Genomic DNA, 25,012 nt, shown 5'->3' on the forward strand with positions numbered 1-25,012 from the left:
ATTACAGCGCCGCGTTGGCTACCGGTCTCTTCAAAACACAGAATATAAGTTGTGTTGGCGCCTCACACATGCAGTATATCAGGGTGTTTGTTTGCAAAGAATGCAGAGCTTATAAATCCTGAGGGCTCAATATCAGTCATTCATTATCACGTTAGTTATAAATACTGTATGTTGTGTAGGGAGCAGGGCTGCGTTTGTAGCGTTGACAGCGCTGATTGATGGGCTGTTGTTCTCTCGGGGACCATGTGTGACGGGGGGGTGGTGGGCATGTTAAGCAGGTGCAGGTACAGAGTATGCGGCGGTGGTGGTGGTGGGGGTGTGTGTGAACAAATACCCTGGGAGAGGGTTGTTGGTGGTGGAATGTGTGGCTCAGGTTACCCTCACAGGAAGGGGGACGTTTGGTTGCGGGGGTGCCAAGCCCAAAAAAAGCCACCAGTGTCTTCCCCACGTGGGGGCGGGAGGTCTCAGCTGTGGCCCCCTGAGCTCCGTCCTTCACATCATAACCTGCCGACGTCTGGACTTCCAGCATGGGCAGAGGGGTGAGTGCTCTTCTTTTTATTTTTATTTAACAAAAAAAGAAACTACACAACTCAGACAGAAGCTATTCAGTGTGTCTCCATGAATTTTATCACACAGAGGCTTATCTTTTGTTTCCTGAGCTGCATGAATGAGCATAACTCTGTTTCTTACTCTGGGCGTTTGTACAGTAGCAGCATATGGTGTGGACATGCATCATGGAGGAGCTTTCAGGAATTGATATCTGCCTTTTTTTTTTTTTAAAACAGAAAAAAAAAGAGACAGTAACGTGTCAGGATGATGGCTTCCCTCCTCGCTTTGCTGTTTATTTGGGCAATTACGTAATTTTGTTTTTATTCTCTCCATCAGGCCCATTCAATTTAGCTTTATGGGGAGGACAGCGTGGTAATCTTCCTCACACACAGTGGGGGAAAATTGCTATGCCAGACACATTTCCGGCACCCCCCCGCCTCTCTTTGGCTGTTTTTTGATTACTTTTTTTTTTTTTCCACCGTGTCACTCGCTCTCCCCCCTTCGTTCCTCCCCCCTTCATTCCTCCCCCCCTTCACTGACATGCACACGTGCTGCTAAGGGGGGAGACTGACAGCGGCAGATGATTTCCATGATGCACCGTTCTCCCAACTGTTCATGACACACAGCCGCTTCCCGCTCTCACAAATAAGGAAGTGGCGCTATGTGGAGAAAAAAAATAAAAAATACAAATTTGCCAACAGTGGCAGGAGATTGAAATGAACCAGCGTACACAAAGTCCATTGTGCTCACACTGATGCTTGTAATATGAATGTAAATGGAAAATGCACAATATGGCAACCAAGCGTGTGACTTTTCCAGCTCATTCTTGGTGAGGTACAGTAATCGCTCTCTGTCTTTTTCCCCAACAGTTCGGTGCCGAGAATGGCGGGAAGAGAAAGAAGAAGGACAGGGATTTGGATGAGCTGAAGAAGGAGGTGGCCTTGGTAAGAAAAACAAGCTGTCACTGCTGCAACCCACACTCACTCTGTGCCGTGATTGATTCCATCGCTGCTGCTCTCAAATGATCCCCAAATAGCGTTACGCCAAAGACACTAGGTTATTTAACAAGGCTGTAAATGAAAACAGTGGCCCGTAAACAAAATGGCAATCCAAACCTGTTTAGCGTAGTCACTTGCAGACGGGGTTCGCTGCCAGCCTGTCATCTCCTATCTGTTCAACCACCCTCTGGCTGCTCGTCTTTGTACTCAGAAAAGATCCTGAATAATTTGTGGGCCACCAGCAGTGTAGTGCAGAGTTTTTGTCTTGTGCTCGAGCTGTAGCGCTTTGAGGTGCTGTCAAAACGCAGCCGAGCAATGTCCATGAAAACTGGGCTAAGTTTCGCTGCTGCGCGCTATCTCTGATGAAGTAGCTCTTGTCAATTATCAAGTCGGCCTGTGACTGATTAAAGGAAAAGAGTCCCTTTGATACCGTCAACACTTAGAAGTTTTGTGATTAAGCGTTAGATTTTGTTGCTTTTATCAGTCTGCCTCATATCCTTCTTCACTTAGTGATTTTCTACATTTTTTTTCCTCAAGAGAAATCCTTTAAAGCTCCATCAGACAATGGCTGATCAATACCGGGTGTAAGGCCGTATAAATAAAACCTAACTACCTAACTGTTTTGCGAAAGCCGGGGTGTGTCGCTGATTGCCATCCAAATCACTTGCAGCCAACTGAGGCTGCTGCTGTTGGCGAAGAAGAAACTGATGGATTCCTCGCTGTCTCACTGTCGAGCGAAGAAAGCAGCCCTTCAGCTGGTGACACCATCCTGACAGCTAAAACTTTTGTTACCACCTCCAGTGAAAATGTCTCAGCATTTGCACAGGAATAGTGGAAATATAGAACCAGTGAAGGAGAGAACGGACCCGCAAACACAACATACAGTGTTCCTATAGTGTTTCAGAATGGGTTTGCAGCATGTCCTGTTGGCTCACATTTTTAGTCACTCTTTGACCTCTTTCGTCATGAGGGATGAATCATATCCTGCATATAAATCCACCAGATCCCTGTTAGATAGATGAAGTATTTTTCAAGAAGATGGGCTATAATGCGTCGGTGCTGTGCCCTCATGGTGGTCTTGACCCTCGCCCTGGTCACTTTGCAACAGCAACCACACGTAAAGCTTCAGATCAACTGTGTTGCTTTAGGATAACATGTGCAACTTCTCACATAAATTCTCAGTCATTGGCATAAATAACACATTTTTATCTTTGCAGGATGACCACAAAATAGCTCTCGATGACCTGGGAAAACGCTATGGAGTGGACCTCACACGGGTAACAGCAAACACACAAACCTTTATTTACACATGCACACAAACACACAAGAAAGAGGAGCTGTAATATCCCAAATAGAGATATAATCTCTTCTTCCCTTTTTACTAGAAAGCAGCATCCAAACCGAGACCAAGCATTACTTTGGTCAACTTAGACTCGCCGCAGCGTCCCCAGCTCACCTTGAGTCTGATTCATCTTTAATCCCTTGCACACACAAACAAACTTACACACGACGGTGGCAAAAAAAACGTTCCTACAACACACTGGCACCGACAAAGACATCACACCAGCCTTTTAGCTGTAACCACATTTGCTGCATACCTTAACTTTGTCTTATCTTTTTAAGATGAAAAAAAATAGAAACCATGGAGCACAAGAAATAGTACAAGCTATAAAAATGTCAAACATTTGCAAAGGCTCACAAGAGAGTCAATTTGTGTGGCTATCCACTAGAATGAAATGATAGTATTTCAGGTATTTACATAGATTTTCTGTAAATCAGACCTTGACACTGCCAGGCAGAAAATCAGGGAGGAAAAAATACGTTCAATAAAATTACATCCAACAATTTTAAAGCGGGGAACCTTAGACAAGAGGAGTCACCCAGTTTATTACACTTGTGGTGTTAAATAGGCCAGGCTGGAATACTTGATGTTCTGCAACTGTAGCAGTAAAATTGCTTTTTAAGCCACGGTGAAAATTGGGCCGTTGTGTTGTAATAAGATTCCCCACACAGGCAGAAAAGACATTCACTCCTAAAAATTGCTCTTCCCCAGGGCATGACCAACGCCAGAGCCGTGGAGGTTCTGGCCAGGGACGGTCCAAACGCTCTGACTCCTCCTCCCACAACCCCGGAGTGGGTCAAGTTCTGCCGTCAGCTGTTCGGCGGCTTCTCTGTCCTGCTCTGGATCGGTGCCATCCTCTGTTTCCTGGCCTACAGCATCCAGGTGGCCACTGAGGACGAGCCACCCAATGACAACGTGAGAAACCACTTGTAAAACATGCACGCCTGAGTAGAAGAACGCACTTCACATAATAATCACGCGCTCTTGTGGTGGGAGATGCATGAAGGCAGTTACAGCCTAAACACAATAGACACACACTGACACACAGCATGCAGGGACAAGCAGCTCCCGTACATACATCCATCAGACACCTTGTTCAGACACACAACGTTTGCCGAACTCTATTTCCAATGTTCACACAAAATAATCTTCCAGATCTGATTTAAAAAAATAAAATAATCTTCTATATCTGGTTGTCTTGACATCAATAATTACATACAGTTTGGTAAATGTATGCAAAAATCACATATGAAATGAATGTCTGAATGCAGAATAGCCTTTTTTTCATCAGAGGAAGCTCTTTACATGTGCTAAACCAATTTTTTTGTAGCTCCAGAGCGGCCGTTGATGGCTGATATGTATCTGCACCTTGATGTTATCGACTCAAATGTAGTAGCACCTGCTAATAACAATATTCTCCTGAGGGAACACCGGTAGGAAATTAAAAGATAGTCTTCCTTGCTGTATATGATAATATTCAAATAGTTTTGCATCACAGTTGTCTTTAACTCTGTGCTTATGTCCATGCGTTTAAATCAATAGATCTTAAATTACGATGCGTCAGATTACATGTCAGTTTGATCGGGCCATCTGCTGATTAGACAATAGCATAATTCCACTGAGAATCTGAATTCAAATATTAAAATGCTGCAAAACTCACAGCATTTAAAAGATGCGCTGCATGTTCTACCCTGAAATAAACCTCAACCAGGCACCAGAGGCGTCAAAACACTTTGGGACAAGACGCATTTCATTTTTACCCGTATGCAGCTCTTATACGTACACGTTCACGTTAAACCGTCTTTCAGGTCCAGTAAAAATGAGTTGTTTCTGTCTCTGGTTGTTGCAGCATCGTCCCACATCAATATTGACTTTGCAATTTGGTAAATTTATGCAAAAAATCACATATAAAAAGGTCAAATCAGTGTTTGAACGCAGTGCAGTGTTCAAGATTACATCAGAGGCAGCTCGTCACACATGCAAAACCAGAGGGGCCGTTGCCGATGGATTTGTATTGATTAAAACCATGATATTAATCAAATTGCTGTTCATAACAATACTCAAATAGTTTTGCATCACCGTTATCGTATACTGTGCACTTACTTATGCATACTAATATATATAGTGAAAGGAGAGAAAGTCAACAGAGCTTAAATTACTGACTTTTTTCTGTTATAATTTGCATGTAATCAACAGAATTTGTCATATTATGCTTCAGTTTGATCGTTCCATCTGCTGATAAGCTGTAATGTACTGTAATCCCACAGAGAATCTAAACTAAAGTAATCACATACCGCAAAGCGAGCAGCATATAAATGTACAAATACGACGACGCACTTCATGTTCTACCCTGAACCAAACCTTAACCTTCGGTCAGGGACCAGAAGTGTCAAAACACTTAATTTTGGTTGGATTTTCTTTATGTGTCCTTTTTTTTTCTTTCTTGCGGGGGTATTTTTATATGACCTTTACTTAACAAGCACAGCCTCTTGAGATGTTAACCTCTTTTTCTGAGAGTCCTGGCTGAAATAACAGCACACCCGGTCACATTAAACAGCACAGAGACAGAATCCACAGACGGGAAAATGGAATAAATAAAGAAGCGGTGAACAGAATAGAAGAAAAACTCAAATTCAAAGGCATAAAACACATTTAAACTTTACTTTTTTTTTTGGTCCTCTGAAAGCACACACTGACACAGAATCCTTCCCCTCAGTTAGAGAGCGTGACGTAAAGACAACCGCTGACACTGGCACCAGTCCTGGCTTCAGCACGGATAAATACGCAGACCAACCACTGTGCAAACGCAGCCAAGCGCCACCCATGCTGCACATTATGGCTCTGACTCATTATGCAATCACCGCCGCGCTCTCTTCAAACTCCAGTCAGCATTAAAGCCTTACATAATATACAGTAACGTACAGTAGATAGACACACGCACGTGCGCACGCGTGATAACTTTAATCTCCCCGCGATTTAATCTCCTCATTCAATACTGAGTATGTACAGCTGGATGCTCTGCTGAGCTACTTCAAAGCCCAGACTGCCTGCAGCTTCGGCACTTTGAGCCTTTGCAGTATGTACAGGCAGTTATTTAAGATGAAAATCCGCCCTGAGAGCACGTCGCGCACTGTCTTTGTCAGATAAAAACTTAATTTTCATTATTTTAATGCGTTTGTTCGAAGCAAAAGATTACATTTAGCACTGGGAGAGCTGCGGAAATTACACAATTTGTTGCCTTTTTCAAATTTGCAATCTGAACACGAGGCGTTTATTTTATTCCCTTGACCTGTTAGAAGCTTTTGTAGATTTAGATGTGTCACCTGCCTGGACAGATGTCGCTCCTGTAATTCTGTGCAGCTGCCAAACAAGAATAACTGTTGTCTGAAGCGAAAAGAGGCAAAAAAAAAAAGGCAGCAAACTGAGCACTGAATTGGAGGCAAATGCTGTAAACACTGACAAGTGATTTTCTGAGGGTACAGATGTATTTCCTGGTTTAGAAGATTTTGCACAGGTACAGTTTAAAAAAAAAAAAAAACACTCATTCAAGTGTAAAAGAGGAAGGCGCTCTGTTGTTGCTGTCAAATGAAAGCAGCACCTTCCAAAAAAGCAAACTTTTCAGGATTTAGGAATTCTATTTTCCAGGAGTCCAAAACATACAGCACACCAGCTGGCAGATGCTTTCATCCAAAGTGCCTGGCTGTCTTGTTTGCATCAGTGAGAGCTGAACTCATAACAGTCTTTTTTTTTTTTTTTTTTTTTTTTTCCACTGCAGAACTGAAAATAGACGCTGAAAATGAAATAAAATGAATTCTATGCTTTCACATAACCAGCAGCAAAGCCAGGCAGCGGTTCAGCAGGAGTCTCTCGGTGGCCTCACAGATCAGAGTCTCAGCTCTCGGTTTTCTGGGTCTGGGAGACAGATGCTCACTTGGACTAACATTCAACGAACCGTCCAAGATGACAAGAATAGTACACGAGAATTCAGCTCTTGGTTGGCCTTTTCTTTTTAAATCTCCTGCTCAAACCAAGAGCTTCCCTGAGCTTTTTTCTTTTTTTTTTTTTGCTTTTAACCCTTTTCCTGCACTGTTTTAAAACCAGCTTGAAGTCACTAAATCCCCATTTCCTACGCTTAAACGCGCCTTACAATACATGAACCCATCCTAAGTCGATAATGACGCCGGCTGCCCCCGTGGCTCGGCTTTGCTCCCGTTTTGCAGCTCTATCTGGGCGTGGTGCTTTCAGCTGTGGTGATCATCACCGGCTGCTTCTCCTACTTCCAAGAAGCCAAGAGCTCTCGAATCATGGACTCCTTCAAAAAAATGGTGCCACAGGTAAGTTGATGCATTTGGTGTTTGGTGTAGTCCCAGAGCTTTCTGAATCAATAAGCCATCCCTCAAGTAGGGCTTACACACTCACTTGAGTGGAAACCTAATAAGCTTGCACAAAGGAAGAATAAATGTTTGAGCCAACTTTGGATTGTGAGCGTGTTTGCATAAAAACTCCCCTCGCGTTATCCACCTCTAGCACTTCGATTGCCTAATTCTTTAATCTATTTAGGCTCTCGTGCCTCTTTCCTTACCTGTCTTTTCTCTCTCTCCTTCCTTTTTCCTCTATCGCTGCCATTCACGTACCTCTACACCCTCTGGCTCCTCTTCTTCTTTTTTTTTTTTTTTTACATCTCTCTACTCTCTCCTCATCTGACTAAATCCTCTCTCTGTTCCCAAACTCTCTCTCTCTCTCTCTCTCCCTCTTCCTCACACTGCCTCCCCCTTCTCATGTCTCTCTGCCTTTTCTCTCCATGCCAGCAAGCCATGGTGATCCGGGAGGGGGAGAAGATGCAGATCAATGCAGAGCTTGTGGTGCAGGGAGATCTGGTGGAGATCAAAGGGGGAGACCGCATCCCAGCTGACCTTCGAGTGATCTCCGCCAGCGGATGCAAGGTAGGAGAGGAGGTGCTCGGCCGAGCCCGGGGAGGCCTGGAGGTCTCAGCGGGATTACAGTAGCTCAGCTGACTGGGATGATGCTATCGTACTGTTCCTTCTTTCTTCCTTACGTTCTTCTCATTTTTGTATTTGGCATTTAGGCCTTGCTGTCTTACTCACTTGCCTGTTTTTTTTATATCTTATTTTATTTTTAGCATTTACACCTTTACGATCTTACTGTAATTTCTTTCTTGCTTTTTCTCATTTTTCAGCATATTTGGCATTTTAGTCGTGTAAGTTTCTTTCTTTGCCTAATTGCCATCAAGTCAGTTATTTTTTTTGTTTCTTTCTTTCACTTTTGACATATCTAGCATTTTGGTAACATTTTTTTCTTATTGTTTCTTACATTTAGCATATTTAGCATTTAGTTAACTACGCAGTTTCTTTCTTACTTCTTTTCTTATACTTAGCGTCGTTAGCATTTAATTTATTATTTAATTAGTTTCTTTCTTTCATTCTTCAGCATATTTAACATTTTAGTAGTGAGTTATTTAGTTAGTTAGTTACTAAGCTAGTTTCTTTCTTTTGTTCTTTCTTATTATTAGCATCTTAAGACAGCATGTTAGTAAGTGAAGCCAATGCAAGTGTCTTTAGTTTTGTAGATACAGTCGTGACTTGACATTCTGACCCTTAACAATCCTAAACCTTGCTATCCGACAGGTTTTTAGGAAAACCGAACAAAACCTATTAAAAACAGCCTCAACATACCAACAGCCTTGGATTCTGACTCCGACATGACATTTTATGTCACAAATACGGATGACGGCGTATTATCTGACTGAACAATCCCACAGATTTACTTACCTTTGATGTCAACCGATGGGCCTGTGCACAAGCGCACCGGTCAATTAGGCGTAAAACCCAGCGATGAGTAGTGTTCTAATAATACACTAGTCCCGCTCATTGAGGGAGTTTGCACAACTAATTAAGTCGGTTTGCATCACTTTGTTAGTCAACTGCTCTACATGTGTGGAGCACAGGAAGGATGGGTTTGGTGCTGTGAAGGTCTCTGAAGTATTAAACATGTTTTGACACCTGAACAATTCTATGAACCCATACATACTGCGGTTGTATCGGGCTGATCAATCAGAGAAACAAACTGCTTCGATGCTGTTACACGCCAGACATCATGTGTAAAAACTGCATCTACCAAGTTTTTACCAGCGTTCAAGAAGTCACAGACCACACCGTGCACTGTCATGGACGTAAATCATCACAATATCATATACGTAGATAGTTTATTATAACAAATATAAACATTACCCTTCAAGCATCGAGCCCTCCTTGTATCTCGACCTCCATAAAAGATGGTTTTACATTTAGTGTTGGATTATCAAGTCACGACTACATTTAGTTGGAAACCTAAGGATTGGTTAATAAATTTATCCTGATGAAGAGTTAAGGGCACACCAAAGTTATTACAAACTGATTTGACAAAATCTGTCAAGCAGCCTTCAAAACATTTCACTTTGAATCAAACATTTCCTGTAAATCACTCCAGCTGTTGAAATATTTCAGTCTGGATCCAAGTGTTGCACCAACCGACCAGTCATAGGTCAAATAAAACTGACATGAGGTAATGTCTCACTTCCACCTATTTGATGTTAAATAAATATGTTGAATTTTCTCTTAACATACATATATTAAAGGCTTCACTTTTTCCAGTTTCTGTGGGAAACATTTCTCTTGAAAGGACGGTTTCCTGAATGGTGTTCTTATTATTTCAGCTCTTTTCTGCTGCCAACAAACAACATTTAGTTTTACATACACAAGTGTTGTTTGAGGAGCATATCTCATAAAGCCTTATGACTATATTTACATACTTTCATTTGTCTAACATGAATATGTTTTGCCGCCGCCACACATTCACCTTCAACCAAGATTTCTGAGTGGCTGGTTGTCTGCTCTCGATTTGCAGCTGAATTGGATTGTTCAAGCATGATTCTGCTCATACTGATGAGCAGGTGGAAGGACATTTTGTTACACACATTTTCTACCACTAGTTTCAGTCTTTAGTTCTGATTAATTTCTGTCTGCTTACTGCTGCTGTAGGAAGACATTTCTTTACATTTTCAGGCCATTCATGAGTTTTTCATGCTGGATTTTGTGTTTGATTTGTGGTACGGATTTGTGTTTCTATAAGGAAACATGAGAAAATTACTCAAACCAGACCTCAGTTTTGACGTGACATGAGTGTTTTATGGCTACACTTGTTGCTGCTTCTTGCCTTTCCACTCTGTCAGTCTCGCCTCTTCACTCTCTCCTGCTTCTGTCCCTCGGTCTCAGTGGATTAAACTCTTCTCTCTCGGTTTCTCTCTCTCTCCCCTGCGAAGGTGGACAACTCCTCTCTGACTGGAGAATCGGAGCCTCAGACTCGCTCCCCAGAGTTCACCCACGACAATCCTCTGGAGACTCGCAACATCTGTTTCTTTTCCACCAACTGTGTCGAGGGTCAGTAGGCCACATCTGGCCCGAGATTGTCTCTTATCGCCTCTAAATGTCTCTCTGTAAGCCATCTGCAGAACAACATCGCTTTGCTTTGCCAGCCAACCATGAATGGTGTTTCAGTGCGCAACACGTAAGACCTTCTGTCCCGCCGTCCTACAACACAGTGTGCAGTTACTCAATGATGAATGTGTGAGGATTAATAATGAGTGTTCCCATTTAAGACCGAACCGCTGGGAATTTCAGCTGGTCAGCTGCTGTCAGTCATCAAAAAGTGGTGCAGCAGGCATTTCAATTAGTTTTTCATGTGAGAATCTACCACTTCATCAGCATCTACATCTAAATTTTAATGGCAGTTCATCTTGAAATTAGATTACATTCATTATAAACACATCTTTATCCACGGACGAAGCTGCCAAGGTGGTATAGACGTTAAAATGAGCTTTTTTCAGATTATTTTTTTTGGCATTTTTGCAATAATTTGATAGTTACAGTGGAGAAAGGGCAGAGAGAGAGTAGGGAGTCACACCGGAGACTCACTGCTTGGGGGTATTTATGTCCATGTGGTATGTGGCTTAACCACAGTTGCCCCATTTATTTTTTTTGCAGCACTTTTAGGATTTTTTTTCGAGTTGACCTAAAAGCTGAGGTTTATAATTGGGTTGCATCCAGTCTTTGAACCTTTTCCACCTTAAAAGTCCTTGAACGTGGTCCAGTGCGTGGCACATTCAATAAAGAGGCCACCTACCATGATTAAAATGATTGAAGCGCTGCTATGTTTAATTTTTATTGCATCAAATTTGAGAATTTCGAGAGAAGGCTAACAAGCATTGGATTCATTGTTGTATGGCTGTTTTACTCTCTAATTTATGGTTTTGATTTGGCAGATGTAAAAATGTCCGTTTTGTTCACTGGAGTTTTTCAGTTTGGTGTCCGACTTGGTGATGAGGATAAAGTGACGCTTATATTTTATATATATACACTAATTAACAGAGGCCAAGGTTTTGCAGTTGTGGAGCTGTTACTCATTACATTTTTGAATTTCTTTCCGGTGGGAATTATGAGAATATGTAATATAAATCCTTTCAGAAATGTGTGCGCTGGTTTATTTTCAAACTGTCATCAGGAGTGAAAATATATGTTGAAGCTATTTTTAGTCGGCCAGCAGATGGGAATGAAGCTCAGCTGATCACAGCAGCAGAAACAAAGTCATGGATGTTCTGGATAATCCACAGTCTCCATTGGAATTCATTTCAACTAATAAAGTAGTCATTTTTAGACACTTCTGATAGCAAGATCTCAGTCCAGCATCTGCTCAGTCGCTACAACCATCAGTCACTGGCCAGCACCTGTAATTCACCGTCATCTATCACTGCTCTGTATCTCGCCATCATCTCCCCATCAAGCCTCCATCCTGTTTACAAAATGCAGCACTCAGCTTCTGCAGTGTTTTCCGCACTGTTAACAATCATTCGTCCTTTTATGCATCGCTCAGAGAAAACAGATCGCCCGACTGAAAGCTGTAGCTCACAGCTTGTGACCTGTAATCTCATGACATGGTGTTTAAAGAGCTGTCTGCAAAAAGAGAACAGGCGTCATCTGAAGAACCCTGATGCCTATTTGACTAACTCCAGTGACACGTTCTATAGAGCAGCTATTGAGGTGATGAATCATCCAAGCGTTCCTCCTTTAACACTTTGAATTCCAAGCAATTTATAAGGCTCTTTTTTTTTTTGTACTTCAATATAAAGTCCTTGACTTCTGTGGTAACATCATAACCATGACTAGATATAGAGAGAACTCAAAACCAATTTATAATTCCATACATGATAAAAATGTGATGGTAAAGTTCAACATTTTCCAAGTGCCTACAGGTGTTACCAACACAAAACAGTGACTCTACATGTAATAAATGTTTCACTGGTCACATCTTTAATTGGTTTGCATGCCTGTTCATATCTACTATGTGTTAACGCAGTTTCAGCAGAAAAGTCTCAGCATTTTTGTCACACGACTGTTGGAGCTGATTTGTAGCTGAATCCCTAAAAGAACATTATTTGGGATTTTTTACAGAGTCTGATTCGCACAAGCAACTTATTTTGGACAAATTTTTAACGAGACACGTAGAATAAAGTCATTTTGATTGAATATCTCAGTTGTGAGCTTTGATTTGAGAATGTTTCCCGACTAAATGGGACATAACAGATGCTTAGTTTGAAGACCATTGGGGAAAAAAATGGCCAAAAATGAACCGTTTGACTTGATCAGATTCTGCAGAAAATAAAACATTCAGAGCTCCTCTGTGCAACCGTGAAGCCATTAGGGGGAAATGAGTGAGTAAAACACTCAAGAAACAGGATTTAGGGGGTTAATTTGGAGGTTAAAATGATGCTAACGGTGAACATTTCCTCCCTCCAGGTACGGCCCACGGCATCGTGATCGCTACCGGCGACCGAACCGTGATGGGTCGCATCGCCACTCTGGCATCTGAGCTGGAGGTCCGTCGGACACCCATCAACATCGAGATTGAACATTTCATCCATATCATCACCGGCGTGGCTGTTTTCCTCGGCGTGAGCTTCTTCGTCCTGTCTCTCATCCTGGGCTACACCTGGCTGGAGGCCGTCATATTTCTCATTGGCATCATCGTAGCCAACGTGCCTGAGGGGCTGCTGGCTACTGTCACTGTGAGTAGTGTGTGTGGGCGTCTGTCGCTTTCATATCTCTGCACAGGCCTGTTCCTGTTTGTGCTGCAACATGACAATGTGCACTTCAGGTTACAATAAACTACATCCCCATGTAGCAGAGGCAGGTCATGATATTTCTCTGGAAATGGGAGGTAAACAGAGGCATGTGAGGAAAATCCTAAATTGGCTGCAGCAGATAAACATACAAAAAGGATAAAGAGTATTTAAAATGGTAATTCTGACAATTTTATTTACACTGTTTGCATAATTTAAAGTCCATTTTTTAAATAGAAAATAAGGAGCCACAGTAATCAGTCGCATGAACATAGAGGTGATTGTCGAGTGGATTGTCGTGTGTAAGTGTGTGTTTGTTTTGTAAATTCAGTAGCTGAGGAGTTCTGGCTTGCCCACAGTATGATTAACATGATTATTAATGCTTGCACCTCATTTAAATATGATTTTGCTGTTTTGTTTTTTTTAGCATTTGTGGGCACTGTAGCAAGCTGAACAAAACAACAACATATGACATATTATCATCTTGTAAAGTTACCAGAGAACAATATCTGGCATTCATTCTCCTTTTAGCTCAGATTTTGACTCCACCGATTCCTAAGAGACAATTATCGGACTCTGTGGTGGTTCTGAGCCCTTCCCACTAGACAGGCATTAGATAGTTGAGCTAAAAGTCATAATGCATTTGCGGTTTCAGCGAGGATCAGGACACCACTCTCCCATGTGAGTCCTCCTTTTAACTCTTTGTAGCACTAAATCCTGCTCTCATTGTGGACTTTATTACCGTTTATATCGTCTCACCTGCTCTGGCTGAAGATGATTGGGTAAATCTCCCATCACTGGATAGATTTTCTAAAGGTTGGGAATAGAACTAAGATGACGTACAGAAGTCTAATTTCCTCTCAAACCACTTGACTCACAATATGTTAAAAGTTTAATGTGGAATTTTTGTTGCATTGTGCCAAAAAAACAAAAAATACTGCCTACCTATCTTTAAATATTTGACTTTCTTCGGCAGCTAGCTTCTAACTTTGTGTATCAGCTGTTTGGTGCCGGTCAGGCATTAGCTCCAAGTCAGAGGCCATGGTTTCTTGATGGAAACCAGCAAAGGAGATCAAGTATCTTGTTGACGGGAAAACAGAGAGTGAGATGGACAGACTGGTCCATCAGCAGTAATGAAGGCGTTGTACCAAACCATTATGGTAAAGAGCTCTCAATTGCAGTCAATTTATGTTCCAACCCTCATCTATGGTCCTCAGCTCTGGGAAGTGACCAAAAGACTGCAGATACCAGCAGCTAAGATGAGTTTCCTCTGTTGGGTGGTTGAGGCCGAGGAGCTCAGACATCTGAAATAGCTCGGAGTAGAATCGCTGCTCCATTCATGTCGAAAGAAGCCACTTCAGGGGGGATTGGGCATCTGATTAGGAGGTTTTTGGAGGTTTTCCAAGTACGTTCAACTGGGAAGAGACCCCGGGGTAGTGCCCAGAACTCGCTGGAGGGCAACAACATCAACAACCTCCCAGCAGCAACCTACCACACTGAAAATATCAAGGTTTTGCAGAGAATTCGGATCGTGCAGTGAGGTCGTCCTGCTGGTTTTCTGCAGCGTATTATCCATTTTAATCACAAAGCTCATCCCCCTGTTCGCTAACATTCCACCACAACATCAAATGGATGGCTAGATATTGAACAACGCGACAGTTTGCGAGCCCGACAGCCAAAATAATGAACTAAAAGAGGCTCAGAAGCTGTGTAGAAGTGAGTAGAATGGCAAAATCATGTGTTAATTCTCTGCAAGCTTTTCGTCTGGAGCACCTGCTTTCACATTACACATGGCCCTTTGATCCATTGTTGACATAAAAATATTGATTAGTGCAGCTTTCAGCGTGCCAGTTGCATAGTCCTGATAGTGTGCCTGCTGGCGCTCTGTCATGGTTTACTGGCACATCTACATGGAACCGAGCCACCATCAATGTTATTAGTTACACCTGTGCTTTTCCTAACACCTAATTTACTCTCAGTGAACGTCGGGTGTAGCTCTAATGATGCTCCAGAACACAGCAAAGTGATTTATTACCAAATGTTGAAGTCGTTCAAACGTTGGAGTTTTCTGCAACAATAAACAGAGTGTGAGCAGAGGTGGATGCCAGCTGGCATTTGAAATGCCATCAGTCGACATTTCACTGGTCGCAGAAAATAAATTAACTTCCAATGGCTGGTTTCTTTAGTTGCTTTCGCTTTAAATACACTATGTGTGGAAATGTTTGTGCAGCTGTGACGTATTCGTGATCAGCTTGAATTAATGCGCGTCGACGTGTCTCTTGCAGCATATGGAAAACGTCTCTTCTTTGTATTTTACTTCCCTTTTCACCTGCTGTTAACCAGCCAAGCAGACACACACACACACATTCACGAGGCACCTGGCCCACGCATGGCTTCACATGCACAAACACTTGAACGCACCACTGCGTACGCACGCTCGCTCCTGTTGTCGACTAACAATCATCCGTCCTCGCCTCTCCTCCACCTCTATCTCCACCCCCACCCCCCTCACCTCCCGCCGTCCTCCCAGGTGTGTCTGACTCTCACTGCCAAGCGAATGGCCAAGAAGAACTGCCTGGTGAAGAACCTGGAGGCTGTAGAGACTCTCGGCTCCACCTCCACCATCTGCTCCGACAAGACGGGCACGCTGACCCAGAACCGCATGACGGTGGCCCACATGTGGTTCGACAACCAAATCCACGAGGCGGACACCACCGAGGACCAGACTGGTAAGACGGAGATGAAAAGAAAGAGAGGAAGGAAGGTGGAAAAGAGGAAAGACGGAAGCAGAGAGCAGAGTCATGAAGGGGAAATAGAGTGTGTGGGAATGCAGGGGGGGGAGTGTGACCACCTGCTGGAATTCATCTGTCCAATGTTCACGCCGCCAAACCGACGTATCTCTTCACTCTGCTGCTTGGATTAATTGAGCAGTGGGTATGCGGCGAGCAGAGCAACCCTCAGTAGCAAACACGTCTTTTTCCCAGTGTTCCTCAGCGCAGGCAGCTGCCGTGGAACCAATCAGATTCCTGTCTCCTACCAAACAGAGCAAAAATCAAGCCAAATTTCAAAGCAGCTTTTAGCAATAACCTAAAGGTTTGGCAGGGGGAAAAAACAGGTGCTCCATGCACAGCAATCAGTGTTGAGTCAGTGAGACAATTGTGCAATCACACAATGAAGAGCCAGTGGTGCCGACAACGGCCGAACAATACAGCCCAACGACTTTAACTGTAAAATGAGTCATTACAAGTAAAGAGCACAATATTTTACTCTGTGATGTATTCAAGTAGTACGGAGCCCGTCTGGTGACATCGATAAGACATAAAAATAACTCGTTCCCATGCATCAGTAAATCGTGGTCACGAGATATTAATGTGTGGGAACAACAGAATTATCACACAGTGTTTCATCGCAAGAGATCGCAGGATATCGGTGTCGTTCATTCCAAGGTTAAAATCAAATCAAATCAAAATACTCCATGTTTTCGCCCGTTATCCTTAATTGACAGCTGGTACGACCGCATTGTGAAATGTGCTCCACAACTTCTCTTGTTTCTTCATATTAGTAATGCGAGGCCACAATTTAACTATGTCATGGCCTCGCATTAATAACTCGTGGCCACGATTTACTGATGCGTGGGAACGAGTTATTTTTTATTTCTTATCGATGTCACCAGACGGGCTCCGTAAAGTAGAGATGCAGTTACAGTGACAATAAGAGATCATATTTACAGTTTTGGCCTAATTTTATATGGTTAAGATTTATTTATTTCTATTTTTTTTGATCAATTATTTCCTGGAATTTAACAAAATAGGGAAATCCATAAAAAAGAAAAAAAATGTAATTTTACAGTCTCACATTGTAAATTGTAGAAATACTGATTTTGATGCCCACATTATTTGCAGTTTTCGGCCTATTTTTATAGTTAACATCTAAATTCTCACTTTTTTTGTGATTTTACTGGCTAATATCTATATTTTAACAAGCCTGGGAAGATGTGTAAAATACCAGTTAAAAATATATTTATGATTTTTCAATTCGTAATATACATGTTTTTATTTTTATTGTTGATTTTAATACTTTATAGTTTTACAGAACAAATTCCTATTTGTAGAAGTCCTGATTTTAGATGCTTGTACTATTTACAGTTTTGGCCTAATTTTATATGGTTAAGATTTATTTATTTCTATTTTTTTTCATCAATTATTTCCTGGAATTTAACAAAATAGGAAAATCCGTAAAAAAAGAGAAAAAAAAAAAGTAATTTTACAGCTTCACATTGTAAAAGAATTAATTCCTATTTGTAGAAATACTGATTTTGATGCCGACATTATTTGCCGTTTTTGGCCTAATTTTATACAGTTAACATCTAAATTATCCCTTTTTGTGATTTTACTGGCTAATATCTATATTTTAACAAGCTTGGGAAGATGTGTAAAATACCAGTTAAAAATATATTTATGATTTTTCAATCCTTGATATACATGTTTTTATTTTTATTGTTGATTTTAATACTTTGTAGTTTTACAGAACAAATTCCTATTTGTAGAAGTCCTGATTTTAGATGCTTGTGCTATTTACGGTTTTGGGCCTAATGTTATATGTTTAAGAAATTATTTTTTTTATTTTTTATTTTTAGTGATTTTATCAATCATTTCCTGGGATTTAACAAAATAGGGAAATCTGTAAAATAACTTTTATTTATTTATTTATTTTTCTGATTTAGGAACAGTAAAAAATTGTGTAATTTTACACATTGTCTCACACTGTAAAAAATGAATTCCTATTTATAAAAATACAGATTTTTGATGCCTACATTATTTGCAGTTTTTGGCCTAATTTTATACAGTTAGCTAATAAATCTAAATTAGTACTTTTGTGTGATTTAACTAGCTAATATCTGTAATTTAATAAGCTTGGGAAAATGTGTAAAGTAACAGTTAATAGCACTGAATATACTGTTTTTTTGGCTGATTTAAATACTTTATAGTTTTACAGCCACACATTGTAAAAGAACAAATTCCTATTTGTAAAAGTACAGATTTTAGATGCTTATATTATTTACAGTTTTTGGTCTAATTTTGTATGTTTAACATGTGGATAATGACCTTTTCTGTGATATTATCTGTCATTTCACAGAACAGGTGCTCCATGAATACCAATGAGTATTAACAATTGTGCAATCATACAATAAATAGCCAGTGGTGCTGACAAAGGCCGCGCAAGTGCTAAAAAAAAAAAGCCAGTGTATTCATTCGGAGTTATTTTGCAGCTGCTGCAGGTTTTTTGGAGCCTTTTGCAACCTCGCCGTGTGGAGCTCAACAACTCCAGCCACAGTTTGCCACAGTGCACATACAGGGGCAAAGCTATTCTGTTTTCACAATAACAATGACACTGACCACTCTGGAGAGATAGGCAAATATGAAAAATGAATGCAGGCGCCGGCAGCAGAGTGAAGGTCACTCTGGGTTCGATTGGGTGGGAGGGGATGAAATTCTGACACAAGTAATTTTCCAAACATTTTTTTTTTTTTGAGACATTCTAGTTAAAAATGAATGACATTTTCCCAGACTGGGGAATTGAAAAATCCCTTTTGTGAAGGAAAAAGCGATTGCTCAACTTGACTGACCCCTATCCTGTTATTTAGCTACAACATCCAGTGTTACTCTGTGAACTGAGAGTTAAGTCTGTAGCATAAATACTGCATGAGCCCTACTTAAAAAAAAGAAAGAAGAAGAAGAAGAAAAGTCTAACACAGCTTCCTCTGCTATTCTCTCAGGTTCGGGTTTTGACAAGAGCTCTGGTACTTGGACTGCTCTGTCTCGCGTGGCTGGCCTGTGCAACAGAGCTGATTTCAAAGCCGGACAGGAGAGCTTTCCCATCCTGATGGTACGAACCTCCGACACAACAGCAGCTTTGCATTGAAGCTCCAGTCTCAGGAATTACCTTTCGCACTGAGGTGTACTGTTTAATCCACAGACATTGTGAGCAGCCTTCTCCAGATTCAGGTCAAATAATTCATGCACATTATTCATAAGACATGATTTTTGTTCTGCGTGACTCACAGTAGGGTGACGTTAACAACATCAGCCCACTGTCTGGTGAACTCTTGCTCAGAAATAAGCAGCAGATCCTTTACTTATTGGTAATAAAAGCAGTAAAACAGAAATGTGAAAATGCAGTTACAACGAAAAGTACAAGCCAAAGTTGTCAATATATTCATCCTTCAAGTATTATCTTTTTGTCTACATCTCACATATAACTTATTCTGGCCTCGGTGGTAGAAGAACTCCTCTGCTGTCAAAAACCAATCGAAGCATAAAAGAGCCATGTCTCTGGAGTCATTGGGGAGTTTTTGGAGGCATTCAATGGTTAAATAATGTCTGATTTGTCTTTTAAGTATAGAACGAAACAAAAAGGACAGCAGTGTCAGCAACGTGTTTTACAAGAGAAGGAAAAGTACTCAGTGTGCTGATTATCTCCTGTGAAAGTGTTTCACTGTTCCACTTACCGCTTTGTTAAAGTGGAGCTAATTTCAACACATTCATATGTTATTTTGTAGTGCTGGAACAAGCACTTAGATCCTGTACTCGAGTAAAAGTAGCAATACTGCCGTGCGAAGGTACGCCACGTTAAAGACCCTCGTTCAAAGTCTTACTCCAGTAAAAGTACACAATGGATTTAAAATAGATTTAAAAGTAGAAATGACTCATTAAGCAGCAGAACGGCCTCCAGCAGTGGCATAAAGCATCACATGTTCCTCTGAAATATGTTCAAGAAGAGATGCAGCATAAAGCACAAGATAGACATGCTTAACTAAAGTGTAAGTACTTCTGAATTGTACACAAGAACGTTTAAATAAAGCTAAAAATAAATAAATAAATCTAACAGCAAGGGTACAGGTAAAACACATTTTACAAATTATGTAATAATGTAATGTTAAAATACTGTAAAATGGTGAAAATATATGTTTAAATTGTCTAATTATACAGTCACACATTGTTAATTAACAAATTGCTATTTGTAAAAATACATAGTTTGGACAATATGTACAGTTCTGGCCTTTTTTTTTTTTTTTTTTTTTTTACAGTCCGCATGTAAATTATTGCTTTTCTTGTGATATGACTAGATATGTGTACTAGATATCTGTAAGGAACACAGGAAAAATCTTTAAAATAACAGTTTAAATTACTTTTTAAAGTTACCATTCTGTCCTTAATACACATATTTGTTTCTACAGCTAATATCTGTAAAAAATAATATTTTGGTTGTTTTTTTTCCCCTCAATCCTAATAAACATAGTTCTTCTATCAAACAATGGCAAAAAAAAAGTTCTTTGCTGATTTAGATACAGTAACATTTTATTCGAATTTTTCAGTCGCACATTGTTAAAAAAAAAAATCAATTAACTATTTGTAAAAATACAGATTTCTGATGCAGAAATTGTATATAGTGTTTCTTTGCCTAATTTTATACAGTTAACATTTAAATTATTACTTTTATTATGTGATTTTAATATATCTATAATAGACACTTAAAAATATATTTACCATTTAAAAAAAATCTTTAATATACATCATTTTCTTTCAGATGACATCTGGAGAGATTTTTTGGTTATTTAAGTACAGTAAAAAAAAAAGATTGAATAACAATAAATTGTGAAAAATATTACAGTTAAAAACCTTTATTTATTTATTTTTTACAGTGTACTCGAGCAAGTGTTGTTTGTATTCTGTGGCCAGTCTGTCTTCAGCTACATGAAAGTCGCAGCAGCAAAAAAAAAAAACAGAAAAAACAACCCGTAGAAATAATTTGTCAGTACCGACTGACACAGAGCACACACACACACTGGCTGACTGTTTCACACACAAACACACACACTGAGGATAATCCAACGCACCCCTGGAAATAACTCCCCCACACAGATACACAAACACACACACTGCTGGGTGGGTAAGTCAATAACATCCCAGTGTTCTGCCGACCGCGGGCCTCCAACCTGTGCTACATTGACCCGAAGAAATTCTCAGTGTGGCTCTCGGTGACGGGGATTTACGGCTCCTTGACTCCGACGGGAGCAGCCCCGGCCCCTGCAGCCTCCCCGTTGCCCCTCCAGGTGCCCCGGCTTCCTCCCTGCATTAAGTAACAGGCAGCGTCTCCTGACAGCCCTCAAACACAGCAGTCAAGGCTCCACTGGCGTTACAACAGCGAGTCCCCATCTGCACCCGGAAAAAACACAGAAATGGAATTTCCTTGATCTATTTATTAATTCATGAAAAGGCACAAACAAGGACAAATCTTGCGGAGCGCTTGTCCTTGTTTTGCGGCTGTTCATGAATGAGTAAACAGAAACAAAAAGAAAATTCTTGTCTCAGTTCGGGCTCCTGCTGGAGTATTAGGCGTCGGGTCAATCAATTCAGCGTCGATTTTAATAAATTGGCCCAAGGGCGGCTTGGATTGCGGTTATCACTGTGGAATTTTTATGAAGATGGATTTTACAGGTTATCAAAAGGGAATTTTCTGCAAAATGATTCAAGTAGTACACAAGCGAATTTGTCACGCAAGTCGGAGCAGATAAACCGCCAAAAAATCACAAAAACAAACACCAGGCAACGTGCATCCTAACGGGGGATAATAACATTTGGAACCTTGTAAAATAGGATTTATTTCCATCCTTTACTTTGCATGTGTGACTGTCTACCTGTGCAGATCGTCCACACAGAATCAAATTCATGGACTTTCCTCAATGAGACGCTCAATCGGCCACATTTACATCCACTGAAAAGGAAATTATAATCTAACACATGAATACCACACCACTTGTCGCACGCCATTTGTACGCTTTAAAACTTTGTGCGTGTCCCTCAACACTGTTTAGTTTCCATAGACTTCCATTGTGAAGACATGTTGTGGCTCAGGTGGTACAGCGGGTTGTCTGCTAGCCACAAGGTTGTTGGTTCGATCCCCTCCACAGTCAAAGTGTCCTCGGGCAAGACGCTGAACCTGAAGTTGCTCCCGATGGCAGGCAGGCAGCTTGCATGGCAGCTCCATTATAAAAGCATCTGCTAAATGAAATAGTAAATTATCACCAACATGCACCATTTAAATGCCGTTACGATAACATCAGGCTGGACAGACAGTGGTTTTTTTTACAGGTGCAATGCTGACGTATGTGAAGCAGTTCACATGTTTTAATAACTTCTTTATTTCCAAAGAGTAGTAACATAACTTAAAAGATTAAACCTTCCTTGACTTTATCGATTGCCTGTGGGCTGATTTCTACGTAGATGACATGGGATGATTTTTTTTAAAACATTTATTCTTTCCATCAATGCCTCTCTCCAGCTTCCCTACAGAGCCAACAGTGTCAAACATTAGCCAACAGGAACTTAGAAATGAGGACGAGCAAGTGACTGGCCTCCTACACAACAAACTCCACAAAAAACAAAACAAAACTAGTAAAGTTCATCTGGCCAAACGGAAATATAATCAAAAACAAACATCGGCGGTGCATTCACAGATTCACGGAGGGATAAATCAGAGAAAAAAAACTATAATAAACATGATTAGTCACACAATAATCTTGCGTAACCGGACCTATTCCTGTGTCCTGTTTTGGCGCCGCACCAGCGCTGGAGAGTCAAATATAGTTTCCAGTCCAACTATGATAACGATGTAATTTTAGTTACCTCTTCTGTCAACGAGATGCAGGTCAGTTGGGTTCAGTCTTGTTTATCTCACATCTCTGCTTTGGCCGATGCCCAGGATCTTCACTGCTGCCCACCTACAGAGTGTGAACACAAGCAACAGGATGCTGAATGCAATTCACTTAACAGCCACCGGCTTAATTACTAGCAAAGGTTGTCCTAACGTTATACAGAGAACCTTTAAGCTAAGGGAGCAGTTTTAACCTTTCCTCCATCTTAAAGCATCCATTTGACTTCTGCTCACCACTAAACGATGAACTTTTATTTCCTTCATGCATTAATTTATTAATTTTCTGCAAACTTAGTGATCCTTTTGTTATTGATTTTTGCCAATAGGCAATGTTCTAATGAATTTTTCCAACAATGTTTGTATCCAGCAGCACGTGAACTCTTACCCAGGGCCAGTTATACTCTGATCTGTACAAACTGCTCCTGAGAAACCTCACAAACACCTACAGCGAATGTGCAATGTTTTCTCCAGAAGAAACTGAACTGTTTTAATCTAATTGTTTGTTATCACAATTTCACTCCTATTCATTTCACACTAAATTGTTGCACAACTTTAAAAACAGTGTCGTTGCAAAGTATTGGTGATGCAGACGGCGCTCTGCTCCGTTAATGAGACCCATAATGGAAGTGAAGAAAGTCCTCTCAGGTATCTCAGGCGCTACTTTAATGAATTAAATAACACGTAATCCAAAAGCCTCCTCCTGCACTGCAGTGTGATAAACACAGGCAGCGAGACAGACAACACTCATTTCTTAATATGCATATGTGAGTGACTGTGCTAATGTGCTGCTGTGTGTGTTTCCCCAGAGGGAGACGGCGGGCGACGCATCTGAGTCGGCTCTGTTGAAATGCATCGAGCTGTGCTGCGGCAACGTTCGTGACATGAGAGCCAGAAACCCCAAAGTGGTCGAGATCCCCTTCAACTCCACCAACAAGTACCAGGTACTGCACGGGATTAACGTCACGTCTCGACTTTGTGCTACAAGTTTGCATTGTTCATTTTTGTGCAATCTAATTATTTTTTTTTTATATGATTTTTGGTACATTGAATTTGTTGTTGACCAGCCAGAGCACACATTCATTCCTAATTCTGCTCAAAAACAGAGAAGAATTTACAGTAAAGAAACATGAGTTACCAAAAAGTGACTGAAGTGAAATCCATTTTCAGAATCGTGACTGATTCCTCTAAAAATTTACATTTTTATTGATCTTGTTTTCGTTGGTTTTAATTTTCTATTATTGCATCATTGCCATTTGTGTTCCTCGTTTACATGTCTTTAACTAATTGTTCATTGTTTAACAAACCTTTCACGTTTGCACACACATTTCCAATACCTCCACATATTTATATTGACGTGCCAGCTCTGAGTCATGCATGTTCATCTTCTAACCTTTGTCCATCTCGGGAAGGCAGCCAGAGCACGCCTCCTCTTTCACATCGATGCCCTGCTTTACATTCATACTGTTGCACACATTCATACTTGGAAGCTGCCCAGAAACCCGCAAACACAGCATAGTTGGGCACAGAAAAAACAATTTAAAGCTCCGTACAATGTGCTGTATTTATGTTCACATCTGGATTATGAACTGGTTTTGCTTGGGCTGCTCAGACGATGCTCAGTCGCTGCTTTTCAGTGCACAGAAATCTCATTTGTGTGGGAAAAGTCCCAGCCAAGAGACTTACGGCGAAGAATTGAAAATCTGTTTGTTGCCGTTCTTTTCGCCAGTCGCTGAACAGAATGACTTCATATTTCCATGACAGAATTGGCTGAGGTGAAACAAGATTTGTGTGGGGTTAGGTGAGAAGACCTATTGTTGGAATCCCTTAATTAAAACGTCTTTTTAAAAAGCTCTTGGCCGGCTTCCTCGACAATATCAGAGTTTGGAAAGCTAGTTCTCATTAGATTACCCTTCTGAACCCCAGAACCTGCCAGCAGGTTTGAAATCGGTGCTATCTTTTAGAAAATTGCCAAAATTACACAATTTATCAGAGCTGCAGATTGTCGGCAGATTTTTCCATCTTCTGACTGCTCTTACGCTCATCATGCATAATATCTGATTCTGTTGGAAAAGCCTAAAATCATGTTATTTCTTCTAAATCACCTACTAGAGCCCACAAAGACTGAAAATTCTGCCCTCCTTCATTCAAGACTGACTCAGCTGCCACCAGCAGTCATGTGACAGAAATTCAGGGAGTTTTCAGCTGAACTGCAGACTGTGTTTGCACCGAGCGGAGGTT

The 25,012-nt window shown here is 40.9% G+C and overlaps 1 protein-coding gene across 1 annotated transcript in view; it reads left to right on the top strand.

Annotated features, from left to right (window-relative positions):
• Positions 1-456: 456 nt before the first annotated feature.
• The window catches only part of atp1a2a (ATPase Na+/K+ transporting subunit alpha 2a), a 54,485-nt gene continuing 29,929 nt past the window's right edge, over positions 457-25,012 (top strand). Inside the window, exons 1-11 of the mRNA XM_008303949.1 lie at positions 457-539; positions 1,419-1,493; positions 2,765-2,824; positions 3,601-3,804; positions 7,110-7,223; positions 7,698-7,832; positions 10,208-10,325; positions 12,738-13,006; positions 15,591-15,789; positions 18,837-18,946; positions 23,581-23,715. Coding sequence (XP_008302171.1) covers positions 528-539; positions 1,419-1,493; positions 2,765-2,824; positions 3,601-3,804; positions 7,110-7,223; positions 7,698-7,832; positions 10,208-10,325; positions 12,738-13,006; positions 15,591-15,789; positions 18,837-18,946; positions 23,581-23,715 — 1,431 coding nt within the window. The 5' untranslated portion in view covers positions 457-527. The remainder of the gene's footprint in view (positions 540-1,418; positions 1,494-2,764; positions 2,825-3,600; positions 3,805-7,109; positions 7,224-7,697; positions 7,833-10,207; positions 10,326-12,737; positions 13,007-15,590; positions 15,790-18,836; positions 18,947-23,580; positions 23,716-25,012) is intronic.

The sequence above is a fragment of the Stegastes partitus genome, unplaced genomic scaffold (assembly GCF_000690725.1).
Source record: "Stegastes partitus isolate 25-593 unplaced genomic scaffold, Stegastes_partitus-1.0.2 Scaffold2102, whole genome shotgun sequence".
NCBI lineage: Eukaryota > Metazoa > Chordata > Actinopteri > Pomacentridae > Stegastes > Stegastes partitus.